Below are 24,696 nucleotides of genomic sequence, written 5' to 3'. Positions count from 1 at the left end.
AAAAGTCATATTCACATGCACATGTTAAAAGTCATATTCACATGCGAAAACAGTCACATCCACATGCACATGATAAAAGTCATATTCACATGCACATGTTAAAAGTCATATTCACATGCGAAAACAGTCACATCCACATGCACATGATAAAAGTCATATTCACATGCTTAAGCGATCACATTCACATGCACATGCTAAACCAGTCATATTCACATGCGAAAACAGTCACATCCACATGCACATGCTAAAACAGTCATATTCACATTTTAAAACAATACCATTCACATGCACATGATAATTAAAAGAAGTCCCATTCGTATGAGCACAAATTTAACAGTCACATGCATATGTGAAAACGCATTCGCATGCACATGATAAAACTGTCACATTTACGTGATAAAAGAGACACATTCAAAGGAACATGCTAATACGGTCACATTCACATGCACATGGTAAAACAGACAGGTCTGCATGTACATGATAAAACAGACACGTTCGCATGTACATGATAAAACAGCCACATTCGCATGTACATGATAAAACAGCCACATTCGCATGTACATGATAAAACAGTCACATCAACAATTACACGATAAAACAGTCACATCCACAATTACACGATGAAACAGTCACATTCACGTGTACATGTCAAGTGTACATGTCAAAATGTACATCTGAAACCGACTTTCACAGCCATTCTCGTGATCCCCGAGCCACATTTACGCGAACACAACACCACATGAACACTCAAATATTAAGCAATATTTATTGCCACATGACCTGTATGCATGTTCACCCGCTCATTTCGACACATGATACCCTCATGTGTTGATATCAAACCATTCGTATATGTATTACATATCACGTATATATTACAAAAAATAGCATATTTGCATGCCATTGTGATATTAATTTTGTTATGCGTGTAGTCTGATATCGGGTGGTGTTGGGATGTTCAAAGTTTAGATACGATATCATGAGTTATTGTGACATCACCAGTCTTGCTTGACAACGGTATAAGGATCTATACCGGAACGTCGCCTTTCACAGTATTAAAGAAGTTGTTATCCATAAAAAATTGTGTCCATCCTGCTACCTTGCAGTGTCGCGTAAATATGAAGGTTTGGAGCGTTGTGGCAGCTTTCCTGACTCTCTTAATTGCTGGTACGTATAACGGTGTATTATTCGGATCTACATATGAATAGAGGCGTACCTGTTTAACCTAATCAATCAGTGTTTAAGAAAGCGCTCTCGTTGTATTTATAAAATACGTATTGGTATGACTGTATATTCTTCAAACCTTTGCTGACATTTAAGGGACTTAAATCTAGATAAACCATACCTGGACACTTGGTTTCTAGTTTACATTTAATGGAAAGGTCAATCATTTCGGCATCTTCTTTGTCATCTGGCATAATGTACGCTAGGACTGGGTCGGGTAGCTCGGGTACCCGGGTCGGGTTGGCCCTCAGTAGGACCCGGATACCCCCAGGACTATCGGACCCGTGGTAAGTCATGTGATATATTGTTTAATGACAAAAAATATCTAGAACTCTATGGTTACACTACAAGTCACTAGTGTTCGCATTTCTTTCTGACTATGCACCCATTCCTTCTTATTTTTCATGTGGTTGAATAAAGATGTAACTTAAGTCATATTCGGTGTATGCATGACCAGACCGTTTAATACATGTATCTTAATACGTTTTGCAAGTGCTGTGGTAAAAAAAAATATTCCCAATCGGACATTTTGTATCTCTTGAGACCTATATTGGATACCCGGGTAGGGTCGAGTAATAGGGGGGTGGGTACCCGGGTAGTAAAATTGGACTCGTCCCAGCCCCTAATGTGCACGGCCTTTGGAAGACAGCCTTTGCGTATTGATACTGGGGCTTCTACATGCAACCTCGAGTCATTGTTTTACGTTTGGAGAGTCATTCAAAGAATGTTGTATTAGTTATGTCATGTGAAGAAAGTAAATCTAAACTGTGAAAAAGTGAGAATATCACTTTGGGAACTATTATATAGAAAATGTCATCGCCAGATAATAACTAGGCTCTATTCTCAGACGAAACAGATTCCAATGGGCGTAAAAGGCAAAATTGCGGTGAAAATTATAAGAATGTATCACTGAAAATCAGTGATGACACAAGACGTTCACGAAAACGGAGGGTATATTGTGTTGACACTAAGTCTCCTTGAACAAATGAACATATTAACTTCAATCTTCTATCTCAAATATGTAATAGTACGCCATGAACTTTGTGAGTGAGTTTGGTTTTACGCCGCTTTTAGCAATATTCCAGCAATATCACGGCGGAGGACACCAGAAAGGGCCTTCACACACTGTACCCATGTCGGGAATCGAACCCGGTTCTTCGGCGTGACGAGCGAACGCTTTAACCACAAGGCTTACCGACCGCCCCCCATGAACTTAGTCATGTTTTAAATACATATCATCATTTTGTCTCCTCGATTCTAAGTTGTTCACCTGGACTGTTTGACTTTTACAGTGGTACGAGTATAGGGGGGTGTAGTTCCGATAGATATGTGTGAACTCTGACACCGATTGTAGTCAGCCTGTTCAAGGTTAAGATATTAAGATATGTTATCCATCAATCATAATTAATTGCGACAACTCCACCCCCACATATCATTTACATTAATACGCATCGTGATCACATTGTTTCGACATCCCTATCTTTTTTCTTTATCAACTCGTGTATTTCTCGAAAGTCGGGCCAGTCGTCCCAGGCGCCGCAATTAGCTGAGCTGCGTTCCTCGAGACCTATGATTGTGGGTTTGCATCCCGGTTCGCCCCGATGCACGGGTCTCACCAAATGGGGTACACGTCTGAGACATGCCTTACTTCGGGATTTCCTCCCACATAAGCTGACACGCCGTGATATAAATGAATGTTACTGAAATTCTGTTCAAAGCGGTGTTCACTCATTAACTGTTTCTAAATGAAATGTCACATGAGATTCAATTATTTTAGGCACATTTTTCAATTATTTTCAATTCAGTTTTCTATGTGTACAAAATGACAGCATTTAACAGGAATAGTGAAAATAGAAATATATACTACTTAATGTTACTAATTGTATTATACACATGATAACGGAATTTATCAGTATGTGCTTATCATACGTACCGCGAGCGTTCCGTTTAAGTATTGTCGCTTTCCTGTTTCTCTTCGTCGTTGGTATGTTGAAACTATTGTATTTTAACCAGCTTGCACTATGTGCTCGCTGACCATCTTGCTTAAAGGCATATTTAATTTCATTTACATTGAAATGGAAACGACCCTTTGGGCAACTTTTTCTGTCATCTGTTATCAAGCGCTGTGGAAGACCTTTTTGGTCAGAGAAGTGTCCACTATAATTTTGGATGAGCAGTCAAGCCGCGTATCATTGATTGTAATAGTATTTTATATAATTGAACTGCACAAAATAATATACCATGTAAACCCGGGTTCGATTCCCCACATGGGTACAATTTGTGAAGCCCATTTTCCAGTCACCCCCGATATTGCTGGACTTTTGCTAAAATCGGCGTAAAACCATACTCACTCACTTATTGTCTACAAGGAGTGAGTGAGTTAGGTTTAAAGCCAATTTTGGTGGCCTTCTAGTTATATCACGGCGTGTCAGCTTAATGTGGGAGGAATGCCGAAAATGAAGCAGGTCACATACGTTTACAGGTATGGTGCTGACAAACCTAGAAACATAATCGGGGCGAACCGGGATGCGATCCCACAATCATAGGTTTATGGCGTGAAAAGGGAAGCAACTCTGCACAGCGAATTGCTGATGTTCCCTTGTCAACAAGGTAATTTTATAAGCTATTTCGTAGAAATCATATGTTACTTACAGACATATGTTCAACCCCAATATACAATATTCACCGTTACGAAAACACACAAGTTTCATTCCTCCTTGTTCCGCTTAAATATAACCCCAATGTGTGTTTTTCATATTCAGATGCAGAAATATGAATGTCAGGATTTGGTCTAAATAAAAAGAATGATATGCGTTACATGACACGACGAATGTCTATGTTCAAACAAACAGCATCTACCCGAGGCAAGCGTGTCCAGTAGCCTATATCAGTAGTTCAGCACGGGGGCCCAGTCGTCTAAGGCGCCGCGATTCGCTGTGCAGAGTTGCGTCCCTTGGGTACGCTAGAAACCTATGATTGTGGGTTCGAATCCCGTTTCGCCCCGATTATGTTTCTAGGTTTGTCAGCACCATACCCGTGCTCGTGGGTTTCACCGAAGTGGTAAACGTCTGAGACCTGCATCACTTCGGGCTTTCCTCCCACATTAAGCTGACAAGCCGCGATATAACTGAAATACTGTTAAAAGCGGCGTTAAACCCGACTCACTCACTCTACCCTTGCCACAGCAAGGCCACTTTTCTTGGGTCGACGAGTAGTGCCCCTTGTAATGAAAACGCGATATCCAATCAGATCGCTGTTCTTATCTCGTATAGCTTCACAAAGATGGCGACCACCATAGGCGACGACCTAGTCGATCAGATAACGAAAACATTCAGGATTTCATCCCTGACACAAAAACATATAAGGCAATCGTTGGGGGGTTTAAAGATGACAAAAACATAATCGTGTCAACAAAGACAGGCAGCGGTAACGCCATTTTATACGAAGGTGTACCAGTCGTGGATGTTGATTTTGTGAAACGTTCACTGATTGGACTATCGATATGTGCAATAGTCCAATCATATGTAGCACAGGAAAAAGAGCTTAATGTGGCAAGGGTGGAAACAAGACTTTGATAAAAAGGCCTGTGGACGCTCTTGCCTCGGGAAGATGACAGACAACAGATCCTCAATAATTTCATATACAGTCGTGCCTCGTTTATATGGACTTCAGATATCCGGAAACCTCGGTTCCCGGACGATTTTCATTCAAAACGAAATAATTACTAAATAAATTTACCCGTATATCCGGAAATTCAGTTTTTATTATGGCATTGAAAATAATACTATAAACCTATCACCGTGTAAGCCAATATTGCATTGGGTTTCTGAAAACCTCGGGAAAAACCTAATAACAGGCTCATCTTCTAAACCTAGGTTTTGAAATGGGTCACTTATAAACCTGCTATCATGTTTTATATTTCAATCGTAATAACCAGGTTTTCCTATTGACGTTTATTTAAACTGGTCTCTTGATATGAACAAAATATTCAGTTTTTACATGAAAATGCTTATACGTGAATAGAACCCGCAACCTCACACTTCGTTTTGTAACCCACTGTTTTACTGTTTTCCCTATGAGCCATCGGGGCTGTTCATGTAATTTGACATGTCATGACTCCAGCTGGTCCATGCTGCACGTGTTTTTTCTCTCGCACGCTTTGATCGAATTCCTGCAATACGGCGTCACGATGTATTGTCTCAATTTTTAAGGTACCTCGACGTTTTTTTAGTATTTCTTGCATTTTAGATGATTCATAAGTTGGATAAACCACACCTCCTCGGTTTTGGTTGAAAATGTAAACATGGAGCTCGGGAAAAGCCTGGGGTCCACGGGATCCATTGACTACTGGATCTCTTGAAATAGAAAATGTTAACATGTAAAACTGGATGTGGTGTGTTTATATTTTCAAAAGAGTATCCGCAAGCCAACTGGTTTCAGAGCACAGGATTTGGTTCCACATTTTATTATTTCAGTTGATTTTATTTGGATCGTTTGTATTTGTGCCTTAAACAATTTAAAATTTAATTTCTAAAACGAATATAGGGTTATTGGAATCTTTTCGGAATTATCATTTGTGTTTTGACAAACCACAGACACGCGAAATTATTCCAATTGAACTTTCCATGTAGATATCCGTTATTCGAATAAATAGGGGCGGTCGGGTAGCCTAGTGGTTAAAGCGCTCGCTCGTCACGCCTAAGACCCGGGTTCGATTCCCGACATGGGTACAATGTGGGAAGCCCATTTCTGGTGTCCCCCGCCGTGATATTGCTGGTATGTTGCTAAAAGCGGCGTAAAACCATACTCACTCACTCACTAAGTTCATGGCGGAAGCTTTGGATTATTAATTACTATTACATATTTGAGATAGATTGAAGTTAATATGTTTATTTGTACAAGGAAACTTAGTGTCAACACAATATACCCTCCGTTTTCGTGAACACCTGGTGCCATCACTGATTTTCAGTGATACATTCTTATAATTTTCACCGCAATTTTGCCTTTTACGCCCATAAAACTATACTCACGCACTCACTCACTATTCGAATACGTAATTTCACTGAGAAAAGGAATGAATAAAATGCGAAAATGGGATGTTTTCGTTTAACATTATTTTCAGATGTCGTTAACTTTGCTAATGTTTTGCCTAAAATAACTGTTAATTACATCACATAATAGATACTTTCCCAGAGAATCCAAAACTGTGAAGTGTGCGTGATGTATTTTGAGTTTTAGAAAAGTATTCTGGACCTAACCTACAATGAACGGACACAGCCTGCCGTTTCAAATAACAACGTGAAAAGTTGAACTTAGAGAATGAGACCTTATAGATTCTAATTTGTTGGGTAAATCTACGTACCTACTTTTCATGGGTCCTTTATTGAGCGCCGACACTTTGGAAACCGAAAAGCAGAAATTACCGGCATGAATCGTAGTCGCCATTTTGGTTTACAAATTGACGTGAAAATGTCACGTGATTTTGATTTACGTTTTCATTGGCTGCGCCTGGAAATAGACATGAACTTTGTCGCATGAAAATAGAGCATGTATTTCCTACAACTCACGATTCAATAATTTGCATACGTTGGTCCTCTGTGCATGTTCATAAGACAAAAATTGTCACAACTTGTTAACAACCAGTATGACGGTGGGAATGCCAATGCAGGCGGCGGTCGTGATAAGTGCATTTTTTAATGAGGAGCTCAAAAGGATTAAGAAATAACGCATAGGTAATAAAGAAAGTGTTACACTCTCATGTGTGTCGTACTGATTTTGCAAAACTCGTGAAAGAATTCATGTATTGCCGTCTCTCTCGCTCGGGAAATACAAGAATTCTGAAGCTCGTTTCATAAAATCAGTATGACACACATGCTTGTGAAATATTCTTTATGACAATGACAGTACAAAAGTTTGACATGCTAGGGAAAAATGCAGTGTGTTAAATCTTGAATGTTGGGATGTGTTTTTGTTTATTATTTGATTGGAAGCAGAGCAATGATCTATGGCAGTATATTCTGCGTTGACAAGAGCCTTAATTGATGCTGAATGTTTTATGTAATGACGTCAATGATTTTGTTCAAATGTCTTCTTTGGTATAATCACTGATGCATTGGACCCGTGAAGATCCGGGTTAGAATTGGTCTTCAGCATCCCATGCCTGTTGTTAGAGGCATCTAACGGGATCAGGTGGTCAGGCTTGCAGACGTGCTTGATGCATATCGTCGAATCAAAATTGCGTTGAACGATGCTAATGACGTCAATCACTGGATTGTCTGGTCCAGATTCGATTATTTTAAGACCGCCGTCACACAGCTGGAATATTGCTGAATGCGGCGTAAAACAATAACCACTTGTGTATGTTTATAAATACTATGAGTCCACGGAAACAGATTGTATTATTCAAGTTCTATTTGGTACAGGAACAGATTGTATTATTCAGATTCTATTTGGTACAGGAACAGATTGTATTATTCAAGTTCTATTTAGTACAGCAACAGATTGTATTATTCAAGTTCTATTTGGTACAGGAACAGATTGTATTATTCAAGTTCTATTTGGTACAGGAACAGATTGTATTATTCAGATTCTATTTGGTACAGGAACAGATTGTATTATTCAAGTTCTATTTAGTACAGGAACAGATTGTATTATTCAAGTTCTATTTAGTACAGGAACAGATTGTATTATTCAAGTTCTATTTAGTATAGGAACAGATTGTATTATTCAAGTTCTATTCAGTACAGGAACAGATTGTATTATTCAAGTTCTATTTGGTACAGGAACGGCAGCGGAAACATGCGTCGGTGCTCATAAAAGCTTCTTTTGTATTTTCGGATGCTGCACTGATACACGTTTGATTTACTGTTGTGTCAGTAATGGGTACGTATTTTAATGCAGATCAACTGATCTAATACTGCGTGCAGGTACCGTATCGCGTTATTTAATACCGGAAATACTCCAATACACCCATCCTCATCCATCACCCAACCCCACCCCGATATATCCTCATCCATCACCCAACCCCACCCCGATATATCCTCATCCATCACCCGACCCCACCCAGATATATCCTCATCCATCACCCTACCCCACCCCGATATATCCTTATCCACCAATCGGGTGGTCAGACTCGCTGACTTGGTTGATGCAGGTCATCGATCCCAATTGCGTGGATCGATGCTCATGATATCAATCACTGGATTTCTGGTCCAGACTCGATTATTTACAGACCGCCGTCATATAGCTGGAATATGGCTGAGTGCCCGACCACCCGATCCCGTTAGTCGCCTAAAGGTATACTAACCCTTTGTCTAGTGGTAGAGCGTCCGCCCGGAGAGCGAAATGTCCGGAGTTCGATCCCTGGCCGCGTCATGCCAAAAAGACGTTAAAAGATGGTACTTGTAGTTACCTTGTCTAGCGCTCGGCATTTAGGGGATAAAACAAGGACTGGTCGGCTCGGAGCTAGTACTATAAATCGGCATCACACACACACACACACACACACACACACGACGCTAAACCCCATTTCACCTCACCGCTATAAAAGAGGACAATATACGTCACGTTCCTGATCCTTACGTTGGAGAGTGAGTGAGTTGGGTTTAACGCCCCTTTTAACAGTATTCAAGTTATATCAAGGCGTGTCAGCTTAATGTGGGAGGAAAGCCCGAAGTGATGCATGTCTCAGACGTTTACCACTTCGGTGAAACCCACGAGCACGGGTATAGTGCTGACAAACCTAGAAACATAATCGGGCGAACCGGGAATCGAACCCACAATCATAGGTTTCTGTCGTGCACAAGGGACGCAACTCTTCACAGCGAATCGCGGCGCCTTAGACGACTGGGCCCCCCTTACGTTGGAGAAACAAGCCGAAATAAATTTTCGGTATTTAGACCTTGCAATTGCTTCCCCTTTTCATACGACGGAACATCTTTTTTATGTTATCAGGGCTGCAGCCGGAATCATCGTTGGCTGCATCGTCTTCGTTCTCGGCTGCGCCGGCACCGTCTGTAAGGTGTGTCTAGGCGGTGATGAGGGTACCACAACCACGTCCACAAGGAGAAAAAAACCCGCATTAACTGTTGCGTCTTAAGGTACTTTCGTAATATTATACATTTGACGTGCATTTCTTAAATCATAGTTGAATCATTTTCACTCGCCCATGGCTGTATGTCCAAAAATCCGTTGTTGTTTGTTTGTTTGTTTGTTGTTTTAAGCCGCACTCAGCAATATTCCAGCAAAATGACGGCGGTCTGGACCAGACATTTCAGTGATTGACATCATGAGCATCGATCCGTGCAATTGGGATACGATGACGTGCACCAAACAAATCTGCAAGCCTGACCAGCCGATTCTGTTTGTCGCCTCTTACGGCAAGCATGGGTTGCTGAAAACCTATTCTACCACGGATCTTCACGGGCCAGATCAGTTCTTGTAGCTCTCATGGTTATATGTACAAAGATACGTTATTGTAACTCCTGTGGTTATATTTACTAAGATCAGTTCTTGTAGCTCTCATGGTTATATGTACAAAGATACGTTATTGTAACTCCTGTGGTTATATTTACTAAGATCGGTTCTTGTAGCTCTCATGGTTATATGTACAAAGATACGTTATTGTAACTCCTGTGGTTATATTTACTAAGATCCGTTCTTGTAGCTCTCATGGTTATATGTACAAAGATACGTTATTGTAACTCCTGTGGTTATATTTACTAAGATCGGTTCTTGTAGCTCTCATGGTTATATGTACAAAGATACGTTATTGTAACTCCTGTGGTTATATTTACTAAGATCCGTTCTTGTAGCTCTCATGGTTATATGTACAAAGATACGTTATTGTAACTCCTGTGGTTATATTTACTAAGATCGGTTCTTGTAGCTCGCATGGTTATATGTACAAAGATACGTTATTGTAACTCCTGTGGTTATATTTACTAAGATCGGTTCTTGTAGCTCTCATGGTTATATGTACAAAGATACGTTATTGTAACTCCTGTGGTTATATTTACTAAGATCCGTTCTTGTAGCTCTCATGGTTATATGTACAAAGATACGTTATTGTAACTCCTGTGGTTATATTTACTAAGATCGGTTCTTCTAGCTCTCATGGTTATATGTACAAAGATACTTTATTGTAACTCCTGTGGTTATATTTACTAAGATCGGGTCTCGTGTCACACGTCGTTGTATGTACTAAGATCAGTTCTCGTAACTCACGTGGTTACATTTACGTGATCATGCAGTTCTTGTAGCACACATGCAGGGTTATATTTACTACGATCAGATCTTCTAGGGGATGTGGAATGGGGTTTAGCGTCGAGCTTAAGATTATTGCACTTATATAGTTACGTGCAAGCACGTGTGTGCGTGTGTGCGTGCTTGCGTGCGTGCGTGCGTCCGTTTGTACAACTCCGGACTAATGCCGATTTTAAAGTGCTAGCCAATTGAGATACCATGCCGCAGTTCAACATGAATACCCCACCCAGACACCGTATACGGACTCTGCGTTGACAAGTCCTTGTTTTGGCTCCTTTTGGCTCGTCTTTTGGTATACCGCAGCCGGGAACGAGCCCCAAACATTTCCCTCGACCCCAAGACCACGGAGGCGGTCCAGAATTTCTGGCACATAGTTTCTGTAGCTCACGTGGTTATATAAACTAAGATACGTTCTTGTATCAATATAGTTTAATTGTTGACGTGTTTTAACAACCTGGGCCCACTAGCACAAAGCGATCTTAGCGCTAAGATGATCGTAACTCCCATACTTTAACATATTGGTGAGTGAGGGAGTTGGGTTTTAACGCCGCTTTTAATAGTATTCCAATTATATCAAGGCGTGTCAGCAAACTATGGGAGGAAATCCCGAAGTGATGCAGGTCTCAGACGTTTACCACATCGATGAAACCCACGAGAGCACGGGTATGGTGCTGACAAACCTAGAAATGTAATCGGGGCGAACCGGGATTCAAACCTACAATCACAGGTTTCTGGCGTACCCAAGGGACTTAGACGACTGGGCCACTCGTACCCCCTACTTTAATTTAGGCTTATAATAGTCGTAACGCTAAGATCGCTTTGTGCAAGTGGTCCCAGGTCCCTGCAGCACACCTGTCTTGTTGTATTGTTCATGTGTTAACGACCTAACCCTTGTTCCACAAAGAGACCCCGATGCTACGACTGCCATTAGTCTATGTTAAAGTATGGGAGAACGATCGTCTTAGGCCTAAGCTCGCGTTGTGGAACCGGGCCCAGGTTTCAGAAGCTCACCTGTATATATGCACCTATGCAGCCGTTTTGTTTTATCGACCAGTCGCCCGTTCCACAAATCGATCTCAGTGCTATGATTGTCGTAAGTATATGTTAACGTATGGGAGTTAGATCATCTTTGCGCTAAGATCGCTTTGTTGCACGGGGCCCCTTCCTTATTGTAGCTCAAGTGAAAGAGGTGATGGGTGGTGTTTTTTCAGACAGGTCAATGTAACCTTGCTGTGAAAAGATGGCAATACACAATTGCACCCAATCTCATCAGAGGTACTAATGTATGTAGACCGAACGTGCATCTCACTTGGTGAAGGTCATGTCACCGTGGAATCATACAAATACGATGGATGGCGATTGTTACTGATCTGCGAAGTCCTGCCTCATCCTTTCGAGGCCGCCTCCGTGGTCTAGTGGTAGAGCGTCCGCCCGGAGAGCGGAAGGTCCGGAGTTCGATCCCCGGCCGCGTCATGCCAAAAGACGTTAAAAGATGGTACTTGATGGGCTAAAACAAGGACTGTTCGGCTCAGGGGTCAGTATACTGTGTCTGAGTGGGGTATTCATGTTAAACTGCGGCATGGTATCTCAGTGAGCTAGCACTATAAATCGGCATCAGTCCGGTCTAGTTCAAGCAGCCACACACACACGTGCATGCACGTCGCTATAATCTTGGACGCGACGTTAAACCCCATTTCACCTCACCTCATTCTTTCGGGTGTATTTGAACAGGTAAATCACACCAAGGATATTGACAGGCGCAACCTATCATGCCGCTTCGCGGACCTGCTGATTGATACCAGACCTGGACCATAGATGAGACTGATGGGAACTGACAGCGTTACAGAGTCCAGACTCTTTTATCCCTTTGGATTTACTGATTTTAGGCCAAAACATTCTGGTTGGTAGGTCGAAACTCTCAAATACATTTTTTTCCCTTTTCGATTTTCTAAGGCATTTATACTATTTCAAATATAAAAGTTTACTATTTCCTAACACTGGTCACATTCTAAATGTTTTGGAGTGGGCGGATTCGTAAACGAAATTGAAAGGAAAGTCTGGTCTTTGCTTACAGTATGTGAATAATCTTGTCAGGCGTGGGTCTGCCACATACATCTAATCGTAAATAAAATCTGTAATCTTATGTGTATACGAGTATCCTTGTTGTATTGTATGCAGCACATCTCTATAGCTTTGTTGTACTCACGGATATTATCTCTTTGTACTCTTGTAAATGGGCCAATAAGTACAATAAAACCTCTTGATCTTATCAATATGTGATCGGAAAATTATCTCAACTCTGCCGTAACCCCAACATGAATATGGGTCATTAATTACAAAGTTGTCCTCTCTTAATGCTTGTCATTTTTTATGACCCTCCGTGTCATTGTAGATTTGTTTACATGCTGACACTTAAACTTCTCACCTCTATGGTATTGACGTATGAATGTTTATAATCGCTGTGTTGAGACACCCATGTAGTACATGAACATACTCAAATTCCTATGGCTTAAATATAAAAGTATAAAATCTACTTATTCTTCCCTCATTGAAGCGAGTTGTGTCCTACCACACTTCGACGGCTTTTTGCGGGAGGAAAACTTGCAGAAGACCAAGAATAGATATTCACCACTAGGGTGAACCTACGAGCAAGGATATGGTGGTGTACTTTCTGTAAACACATGCCTTGTTAAGAAGGACAAGACCTCAAAACAACGAAACCCGTGTCCCAGAATTGGTCCCCAGCAACGTAGTATGTTGGTCGAAAGAAGCGACAAAATGAATCGGGTGGTCAGGCTCTAACACTGAGCGGATCGTCCCTCCTATCAATGACGTATTGTCTGGTTATTTTATGTCCGCAGTCATACAGCTGGAATAAAACACACACACACACACACACACACACACACGGCTGTGAATGTGCTAAACTATCTCGTATTAATTACCATCTTACTACCCATACTAAGGTCCAATGGGTAATTGTTATCTTCATTTTGTTGCACAGCGTAAGCGTTGTCTATGCTGATAATAATAATGACAAGGAAGTCCTATTCCACAGCCGTACTTCTCAGTATAAAGGATGCCGGATGCTTACAGCAGTGATAGAATAGACGTATACACGTAAAAAAGTGGAGGTTAGCATGCAACCCATGCCCAAGCTTCCTGTTGGCAAACAAGGACAATGTACTAATCCCAACAACAACAAGAATGCTCTGAGAGCACAAGATCCCCCGCGTGAATTCTTTTGAAACTGATAGCAATGGAACATCATTGTAAAATGTTTATTAACAACATATATGCATCCAATGTATTGTTTCGAAAAAATTATCTGGATTTCACAGAATCTTTCAGTTGATAAAAATGAGGATCATAAACCAGGGTAGTAACTGTTAAAATAAATCAAATTTATAACGACTGCGATATGTGTACCAATAACACATGTTGTGTTTAGAGCGTCAGGGATATTCCCTGAAAAATATAGGAGTTGACATCACAAAAACAGTACCCTCCCTCACAGTTGTGCAAATCGAGCTTCATAAACCAAGGGCAGCAACTCTCTCAACATGACAAGAAATGAAACGTCACTGTGATATGGATATATTAAACATGTGCACATTTTAACTGGAGGAGTTGATTTCACAAGCTTAGTATCTCTCTCTCACAATTAGGCAAATGAAGCTCCGTGAAACAGGGGCAGTAACTCTGTCAAAATTAGTCGAAATGAAACGGGACTGCGATATGCGTATCATCAACATGTCGACATCTTGTGTGTAGAGTGTCAGTGATATTCTCTGGAAACTGTAGGAGTTGATTTCACAAGCTTAGTCCCCTCTGTGGGACGGACGGACAGACAGACAGACAGACTGCGCCACGACATAATCCCCCTTCGGCCATTCTGGCCCGGCGGGAGATAAAAAAAAGTTTACATTTCTTGAAAAAACGGAAGCGGGCATATCATCTTAACCTTTCTGCGTGCATCCTGAATCATTAGGACTTCATCAAAGCAGATGACCACACCAGCATTTATCTGTATTAATCCTTAAACCATCGGGTCAACTTTACAACAAAGTCCCGTGAACATAGTTAGTAACACTTCCAGTTTAACTTTCCCCAGTGCAGTACATCTAAGTCCTATGCCTGTAGCTTTCTTGAGGATAAAGTAATGCACACTTCCGGTCGGATGACCTTAACCTTGAATCACTGACATGAAATGCCAGGAACATTAAAACTGAACGTATCTGCGGTGTCACAGGCGCTGTCCTTATACATTTATGTGAGAGGACCTGTATGCTTCACAAGACCTTGGAACATTGTAAATACCAAACCAAATGTGATCATGTAAGGTTTATTATTAGGACATTTAGCTTAAGGGCTGCTTTGAACTCAACTCTAATAACATCACTGCCTGTCGGCCTAATGTGAGGAAAGCCTGAAGTGATACAAGCCTCAGACGTTTACCACTTTGGTGAAACCCACCAGTATGGTATGGTTTGGCTAAACCTAGAAACAACCATGGCGAACCAGGAATCAAACCCCACAATTATTGGTTTCAAGCATACCCAAGTGGCACAAGTTCTGCACAGCTAATTGTGGCGCCTTCGATGACCACTGCCCTGGCCGCACTAAAGTTGAACTTGTTGATCTTGTACAGTTGAACCTGTTATCTGAACGTAACTTCAGAATTATGTCTGCTGAGATTGTGAGAGATTCGAACAGCGTCACTATACAAATACATATAAATTTGACTAATTATCTTGAATTAGAGAAAAAAATGACTACACTGTACATAATGTGTCAATTGCTATTGATCATTTCCTAATAGATATTTACATTTGTCATCGGATACATGTGCCGTGTTCTTAATTCCTCACGAAAACAAAAGTATTGAAATGGTTCTATAATATCGTTATTTTTTCAGAATCTGTTCAGACCTCGCTATCTCAAATGGTCGGATATGTTGAAGTTACAACATAGTCCTTCCAGGTTCAAGATACTGTATATTCAGTTTAAACTTACACTTCTAAATACAACAGTTGTTTACCCATAAGTGACCTTGACCTTTAATGTCATACAATTATGTCAGAAACATTCCCCAATTGTGGCATCAGTGTCTGTCAAATCTCAGCAAACAATCTTGCAACCACATCACTGGAGTGAGTATGGATTTACGCCACTTTTAGCAAAATTCCAGCAATATCACGGCAGGGGACACCAGAAATGGGCTTCACGCACTGTACCCATTTCGGGAATCGAACCCGGGTCTTCAGCATGACAAGCGAACGGCGGCCCCCATCACTGGAGGCAGCTCGATCAGCTAGTTGGCACAGCCTACCAGTCACTACACAATTAAAATATTCAAAAGACAACAAGGAAGACGCTGTAATCCCCAAGATTTATTTTCACAGGAGCTTTTTACATGTCTTACTGTCAACGTGATAACAGCATCTGAAAAAGAGGAGAAAGAAAATAAAGTTAAAACATACCAGATATTGCAGAGAGTAATTTAGTCACATAAGATACCTAATTCATGTATAAACATAAGTATCCTGCCCATTATGGAAACAACAACCTACTTATCATGGATATCTCAAACTAGGCAGTGTCACAGTGTACACATTTCACAAATAGGGAGATCTCTGTATTAATGACAACCAGGGATAGGTGCAACTTGTAGTTGCAGTCCAGCAAAGGTGTTTTATTTGTGTGTTTGGTCTAAATTTGGAAAATTTGGAAATTTTTTACCATGAGAATGTGTCGGTTTAATATGGGAGAATTTTTTTACAAGACTGTAACCTAAGTGCTAAAACTTGAGGGCGTACGTGTGGTTACGGCAGACCAAAACTTATTTTATCTTGATGAATCTGGGATTCAAATCGAAACTTTGATCTTTGCTGAATTACAGAAAATAAAGTGAGTGAGTGAGAGAGTGACGTTTTACGCCGCTTTAAGCACTGATCGGCTTCACACATTGTACCCATGTCAGGAATCGAACCCGGGTCTTCGGTGTGCTGAGCGAATGCTTTAACTACTAGGCCCCAAACAAATTAAGCGCCGACCCACCTTTCTTATTACACAATAGGTGGCGCTGGAGCAGCATCTGCTGACGGCTTAGCTCCCTTCTGCTCACTGTAAGGCTGAGCTGGGGCAGGCTCATCCTTGGGCTCAACGATGCTGACGTGATCGGGGAGGGGGCGACGTGGTCCAATCTTTCCAGTTGGATCCCAGGGCAACATGATTTTTACCTTGATACCCAACACACCTGCAAAGTACATAGAGTTATAATGGAGATAAGTACATATACAAATCTAAACTGGTGTTCTTTTGCCTCTTCAAAGGCACAGTGACCTAAACCTTTAAATCTAAAACCATTTGCTGTCTGCAATGAAAAGAGTTACTTCTCCTGTTCTGTAGTATGTAAGCGAGTGCTGAAATTGTCTGAGAAAATTGCTTAATGAAGCTATCAGCAATATATGATAAATGTGTCTGACCTAGAATTCCCACTGGGCAACTGACAAAGCCTCTAGTCCAACTCAGTTGACAGAATATAAGCTAGCTTTACAGAATACAAAGATAGCACAGACATTTCAGGCATTATCAAAATTTAAGTCACAAAATCTGAAGATTGTTCCACATTCCTTTGGTCAAAATACAATTTGACATGATCTAGACAGTAAAAGATGATAATAGGCAAAAAGAAGAGACATAAAATCCAATAGTCAATCTTGTCTTCGTGATACTGCTCATAGCACCACTAACATTTAAGAAAAAGGCCTCATGTGAAACTAGAACAGCAACTTTGTCAAAACTAAGGACAAAAATAGTCTGTATTTCCATAAAACAACTCCAGCTCTAGACATATCCCCGGAAAACAGCCATTGTCAAGATGGACACTAGGCTTACCTTGTCGGAGCAGGACGTGCCTGACAGCTGTGTCCACGTAATCATTCAGAGGTTCACCACTGTGGATCATCAAACCATCAACGAACTTCATGGACTTTGCTCTCTGACCTCTCAGTTTGCCAGATACGACAACCTCGCAACCCTTGGCACCGCTCTCCATGATGAATCGCAGCACACCATAGCAGGCTCTACAACATGGAACAGGTCATCCTGAGGAGATACACAAGTCTTCTAGCTGAACAGCTCTCATGTGTCAGGGACACAAATGTACTTTCATATAAGTGTTCACAGGGCACTGGTAAGATATTTATGTGCCAGAATTTAAGTGTACACACAAGCAGTTGTAATTTTGAAAGTATATTCCCATTCTTTTCATGGTGATTGATAATATCTGTTTTAATTTCTGAATCCCTGAATTTTTTCCCAATTACACTAAGCATTAAATTTGTGTAAAATATTCCTTCTATTTATGTTGTTTATTTGTGAGAAAGTAAATTTATCACTTGCTTTATGCCACAAATATCGTCATAATGTTTCCTTGTTTAAAACAAAAAATTCTAAGTGTACCCATCAGGAAATGGGAAGTAATTGTTAAATGTCTTTAATATGAACAGAATCATAAGACTGGAACATGCAAGAAAACTAAGGGACATCAGGCTAGGATATATCATCAATGAATGTGCAGTCGAAAGATGGTGTTAGCTTTGCATCATTTGTCCCATAGTGTACAGTGACAACATGAATCTTATTGTTTCAATGTCAACTTAGTCAGTGCACAGGAAATTCTAGTTTTGAAGTTAAGTAGTAATTCCCATCTCGTACCACAGATATGATTCTTTTTTGTGAACAACCTGAGAGTTCCGATCACACATACACAAACTGAATGTCATTGAATGTACCTTTCACAACACATTTCCAAGACATATTCGACACGAAAATGTATATTTCAAATCAGGGGCCTAATAGGTCTAAACAGAAAGCGAAATATCTTCATTTTGCAACATGGTTAAGATCTAATTGTGTCCTTGGTAATAGGAGTGATACACAAAATACAAAAGCTGTCTCACTGGACATGTACCGATGACCGAAGGCCATAAAGGCATTGTAATGAAGGAATGGTGGTGCTGAAGGGAGATGTTTGTTGTATTCCATCAGTCAACAATATTCCACTTGTATCATTATGATGATCATTGGGTCATGACACGCACTCAGCCAATCACTAAGTCTGACACCTCCCCCTCCCGCAATCCATGACATACAAGGGATCTAATCTGACACAGGCCCACTTGCACAAAGCGATCTTAGCACCAAGATGATCGTAACTCCCATACTTCAGCAAAGGCTTACAATAGTCTTACTGCTATGATCGCTTTGTGCAAGTGGGCCCTGGAAACCAAACGGCTATGATCCTGTTGGAGTAACTTGTCAGCCAATGCTGAGGAACATCAGGCTAGAATATTATCATCACCACAAAATACAGTCGAAAGATGGTGTTAGCTTTGCATCATTTGTCCCTCAATTGCTGTGTTCCTTCACATTGATGCCTGTCCAGGGTGACATTTCATGCTACAGCTTTAACAAACTTGAAGGCATACTATGTTAAATTAATGTGGTTTGTCTTTGAATCATTCATATCCTATTCTCACCTACCAATATGACCCACTCCAAAGAGCATGGCAGCACAGGTTTTGTGCCAACACAAAACATAAAAAAGGTTGAACTTGACAAAGAAGATATGAGACATTTTTCATTTTGGTGCAAATTGATGACATTGTTTTTTATTTTTAGAACATTAAACACTGCAGTCAGTAATATTCAAGTCAAACGGTAGCATGAAACTAATCAAGTGCACAAGACAAACTAATGATTCTTATTAAGATCAACCATTTTCTTCACATCCACATTGGGGTGTTGACCAAATGAAAAGGGGGATTAACATTTTGGTCAGGCGACAATGATTGAGTAAGGAAAATTTCACTTCCAGAAACATGACCTTTCACCACATAACACATACTGACAAAAAGGGGACATCAGGCTAGAGTGGTATCATCAACAATTATTGCAGTCGAAAGATGGTGTTAGCTTTACATCATTTGTCCCTTGGTCAGACGTGATGTGGCAAAACTTTAGCATGGACCATACCTTTTAATAGATACTGACAAATACACTATTTTCCGTCCATACCACAGAGACCATGCTTCTTATTCTCTACCCATTTCCAGTTCAATTTTAGATGTTGCAATTGGTTCAATGTGTAAAAAAGACATTGTCTCTGTGTAACAAGGGTAATCATTAAGTACATGTTTGACATATAGAATTTGAAATTCATGTTGGACTTCAATGAAACTTTCTTGGACTGTCAATCTACCCTAACCTAACTCCTCTCATCCTCTACCATCCAGGGTCTGTTATCGCCATTCTACTATGACAAAAGAATTTGCAGCCATCCCTTACCATATCTCCATTCTCCAAGTGATGTCATAATCTCCATTATCAGTAACATCACAGAAGTTTTCACACCCTTGAATGAATGGTTATTTCTAGTTTTTTTATCTGCCACAACAGGTCTAGGGTATTTACTATCATAGAATGGAGACATATTACACTGCATGAATGGGGAGGGGGTCCTTTTTAAAGGCCACATGACAACCTGCAGTAGCTTACCTCCTGACGGCAAGTCCTCCAATCAGCTTGTATCGAAGTGACTCGCACTGAGCAATGGCGCACAAACCACGAGTGGCAACTTTCTCAGCATACAACTGCAACAAAGGTTCACAATAAATTTTGTTTGTTTGTTTGTTGTTTAGTGCAGCACTCAGCAATATTCCAGCTATATGACGGCGGTCTGTAAATAATCGAGTCTGGACCAGACAATCCATTGATTGACATCATGAGCATCGATCTACGCAATTGGGATACGATGACATGCATCTACCAAATCATCTTGCTTGACCACCCAATCCCGGCACAATAAGTATCATCATCATACAACATTTTCTCTTGTAAGAAACTTTATATTCTGATCCCTCAACATTTACTTACTTCATTCAACCAACACATAGCAAGAATCTTTCAGTGAAACATTAGCAACAGGGGCTAAAAAATCCCATTGGCCAATGTCCGGGACAAGTAAAGTTTTCGAAACAGTTAATTCAAATCTGCTTGTGTTAAATGTCTGTGGAAATCATCTTTCACTTTGTTTATGGCATCATATTTTGCTTGAGAGACTAAAAAACACACCAAATTTAACCCCCATTCATAATGATAACAAGGCAAAAAGTGAGCCCTGATCCCTGATACCCAAGACTTCCACCCGAACATATTTCTTAGTTCAAAACATGAACATTTGAGAGCAAAATTCGATAGAAAAGCTTAAAATAATGAAAATTAGAAAAATGACTGATAAAATAAGGCTAATTCTGTTATTTTTCTGCAATTTCTGCAGTAAGTTACAGTTTCTGCAAATCTTTCCACGATCATATTAATCATCTGGGACTGGCATGCTCAAGACATTCTGCCTATAGACCAATCAGCCAAGTCTGGAAATACACGTCATTTTCCGTTTCTCACCAAACCCTCCAACATTCCAGCGGCCCGCAAAAAATCAAACCTATCCCAGACAATCCATGGAGGGATTGACATTGTGAGCGACAATCCACAACATCAGGGTGCAAAGACATACAATTACCCAAGCTTGACCACTGGTCACCTCTTACAAACAGCATATGTTGATGGGGACCAATTCTAAACCTGAATTCTTATGTCAATTTCATTGCATACAATAAATGTACACACACTGTGGAAATTAACATTTGGCCTGTGAAGACCCGGGATAGAAGGTCTTCAGCAACCCATGCTTGCCGTAAAAGGCGACTAGGCTTGTCGTAAGAGCCGACTAACAGGATCGGGTGGTCAGACACGCTGACTTGGTTAATGCCTGTAATCGATCCAAATTGTGTGGATCGATACTTATGTTGTCAATCACTGGGTTGTCTGGTCCAGACTCCATTATTTAAAGACCGCCGTCATATAGCAGGAATACTGCCGAGTGCAAACAAGCAAACGAACAATTAACATCTTACAGTGTTTTTGTTTTAATCTCTTGTGTATAACTGCAACTTACTTCAACAGTCCCTTCAGGGAAGTTGAACCTCTTCTGGACCACTGAGGTGAGCTCTCGGATCCTCCTGCCCTTCTCGCCCAGCACGTTCTGTGTCCTGGTGGCCAGGATGATGATCTCAGTCCTGGTTGGGGTCACACGGACCTCCACGCCACTGTAGCCATCCTCGGCCAGCTCCCGAGTCAGGAACTCATTCAATTCGGCCTTGAATATTCCATCAGCCACAAACTACAAAGAAAACGTTGGCAAGAATGAAAATCAAATAATTAATTTATTAAGTAAGAAGCCTTTAACAAATTTGCTAACATACTAATCTATGTTCTGAGAAAATCAGGCCATACAGAAAGTTTCAACCATGGTTTACTACAGACTAAAAGTAAAAGAATGCTTCAGGCCATGAGACAGCAGACCTGCATGTTGTCAAAGCTTTCAACTAAACTATGAATACACTGTTTATTGACAAAAATGTCAGTTTCTTATCAGATACACTTAACACATATCAAAAAAGGGACATCAGGCTAGAGTGGTATCATCAACAATGATTGCAGTCGAAAGATGGTGTTAGCTTTGCATCATTTGTCCCTTTTTCCAAAGTGCGAAGCTATTTAAAGATCTGTCCATGTATTGTAATTGATTTGATCGTTGAGATCATGCAGGATTGGGAAAGATCTGAAATTGGGTAATTGATCAACTGTAAAACGAAAACAGAACAAGTGAACAGTTCGAGGTAGCCAGATCTGTCCAATTATCAAATGTTCCTCATCTGCAGGTGTCACATAGTATCTGAAGGTGCTTGCACAAATTAAAGTAGTCAAGTACTGTAGTTCCCGAACGACAGCACTGACAAATTACACACTGGTGGTATGTGAACTCATGATCAGCAGATCCTGTATCAAAGGGAAGCGACTCTGCACAGAAATATGGCACCAGATCAAGATCATCCCAGTGATTTTGTCAAACGGAATCAGGACATTTTCATAATACATACATGTATAACTTTTGACAGGACATTCTTCTATATTGTTACCAAGTTTGAAAAGACCTCTTTGTACATTTTGCATCAGAACCAGTCAATGTCACTGAAAGTAAACCAATCTGAAACCTTGCCATCCTACACTGTCATATCATTATCACGCTCTCATGTTTGTGCCTAACAAATATTTTTAACTTTTGGTGAGCAGAAAGCTCACAGTAATGACAAGTAGTGCATCAGAAACTAACCAGTATCAGGCACTATTCCGTAATAATGTACAGAAATTATCAATATAATACTTATGTGCAGAGATTTACCCAAGTCTAATGTATTTGTGAGCACTGTGGACTAGTTCGAAACATACTTTTATGGTCTCATGACTATAAACATACTTGACATCTACATGTTGTTGACCATTGTTGACGTGTGGTACAAGAATTTTAATATTATGTAATAACTATAGATAGCGATTTCAGAGAATGAATGAAGAAAATTGGAAATGTCTAAAATTTCACTTCAAGTAATGTCTTATATGTTTACACAAGTTTGACAAAATGGGACATCAGGCTAGAGTGGTATCATCAACAATTATTGCAGTCGAAAGATGGTGTTAGCTTGACATCATTTGTCCCTTGGTCAGATGTGAAAAAAATTCATAAAAAGTTTGAAAGGATTGTTACAATTTTAATAGAAACTGAGTACTACACTATTTTCTATCAATACTGAAAGAGTGACCACGCTCGTCATTCTCTTACCCATTTCTCCAATCACTCTGGCTAAAAAGATCGATAATCAGAATCACCGCTGATGGGGAGAAATATAAATGATTATCTATATGAAAACTGTGTCATCAATAATATCTCAACTGTAATGAAATGAAGTTTAAATTTACCGAAATGGACTTGTTATTGTCACTCATGTCAATTGCCAAAGATGGAAAGCAACCGTTACTGTATTATTAATTTAAGATGTCCACAAAGTAATCCATACATAAATGTGTCCCCAGTCAGAGGCATGAAATTGTTGATTTCTTTCGGACTTATTTTCATATTTGCTTAAAGTTACTTCTGATATTTATCAATAATTGATCAATATTTAGTTAACGATTGTCGATCTCTGTGATCTGTATCAATAGCCAGCCCTACTGTTATGTGTGATTAACAAATGTTTGCAAAATTTAAGCAGATAGCCCACAGATATAACCAGTACAGCTAAGTGTCATGTACAGCAAATACAAATCTCAGTGCTATATGAAATAACAGATGTGCAGAGATTTAGTGGCGTCTGTGTACAAGTCCACAGTTAACTTTGTTGGAATTTAATTTAATCTCTTGCCAAAGATATCAATGAACTAAACAAGCATGCAACATTTGAATTAATCCTAATGATTCAAGCTAATCTGCCATCTGTTTACATGAATATTAAATTATCAGTTGCATCAATTTTCATCTTGTATGTGAATTCGATGAAATATTTTCACTCTCGTAAGGGTTAGGCTTAAATAAGCCTACATTGGAGGAGCGAATATTTAATATTACTCGATTATTCTGATCCAATTAGAGTTATAAGTCGTAGTTTCTTATTGATGCGAGATCCCCGACTTCGGATGCACGAATTTAGGATACACCGATGATTATACGAATGGCAATACATGATCTTTGTTCAATCAGTCGGGTATTAAAACCCTTGTGCAGCTGACAACTATTGTATTAGGGCCAATCATTCATAAAATCAAACCTGACATCAGGTGTGTAATAATCTGACGTGCACTGCTGTAAACACGATATCGTCCATGCCCTGGAGTACGGCACCTTTACAAATCGACTAACATCTTATAACTTACAACTGAAACAAATCTGAAACACCCATACGTATACAGACTAATGAACAGAGTTTTAATATTTGTGTTTATTTGAGGACAAAATTACTTAGATTTGTATATAATACTGTTCGAACCTTCCTTTTCTTGGAAACCTGATGTGCCATTTTGGCTGGCAATGTGAAAAGGAAGTTGGAGAGGTGCGCGCGCAAATCGGAAGTGTGAATTGCTCTTGCTGGGCTAAAAAGGAAAGGATAAAAATAGGTATCAACTACTGTCTCATATGATAAAGTAAACACTTTCATGAGTATTGGAATTACACATACATTTTAAAACGAATCGTCACTGCTAATTACATTTAGATTATCAAAGGATATACTGAAGAATAATTCCTGGCGT

General features: G+C 40.1%; 1 protein-coding gene and 1 long non-coding RNA gene across 2 annotated transcripts; one reads left to right on the top strand and one right to left on the bottom strand.

The window, feature by feature from the left end:
• Nucleotides 1-1,015: 1,015 nt before the first annotated feature.
• On the top strand, nucleotides 1,016-12,975 carry LOC139450563 (uncharacterized). Its single transcript, XR_011652236.1, has 4 exons — nucleotides 1,016-1,164; nucleotides 8,004-8,103; nucleotides 9,175-9,320; nucleotides 12,217-12,975. It is a non-coding gene; the product is annotated as an uncharacterized lncRNA (long non-coding RNA).
• Nucleotides 12,976-15,865: 2,890 nt separating this feature from the next.
• On the bottom strand, nucleotides 15,866-24,483 carry LOC139449901 (small ribosomal subunit protein uS3). The gene is made up of 6 exons (XM_071231490.1): nucleotides 24,435-24,483; nucleotides 21,509-21,733; nucleotides 20,050-20,144; nucleotides 17,386-17,573; nucleotides 16,546-16,744; nucleotides 15,866-15,930 (listed from the first exon to the last, which is right to left on the bottom strand). Exons 1-5 carry the CDS (start codon nucleotides 24,462-24,464, stop codon nucleotides 16,554-16,556), a joined length of 729 nt encoding a protein of 242 aa, XP_071087591.1. The 5' UTR covers nucleotides 24,465-24,483; the 3' UTR covers nucleotides 15,866-15,930; nucleotides 16,546-16,553.
• Between the last annotated feature and the right edge of the window lie 213 nt (nucleotides 24,484-24,696).

The sequence above is a fragment of the Haliotis cracherodii genome, unplaced genomic scaffold, assembly GCF_022045235.1.
Source record: "Haliotis cracherodii isolate W230 unplaced genomic scaffold, xgHalCrac1.p SCAF_8, whole genome shotgun sequence".
Taxonomy (NCBI): domain Eukaryota; kingdom Metazoa; phylum Mollusca; class Gastropoda; order Lepetellida; family Haliotidae; genus Haliotis; species Haliotis cracherodii.
This window is presented reverse-complemented; position numbering and strand designations above follow the sequence as displayed.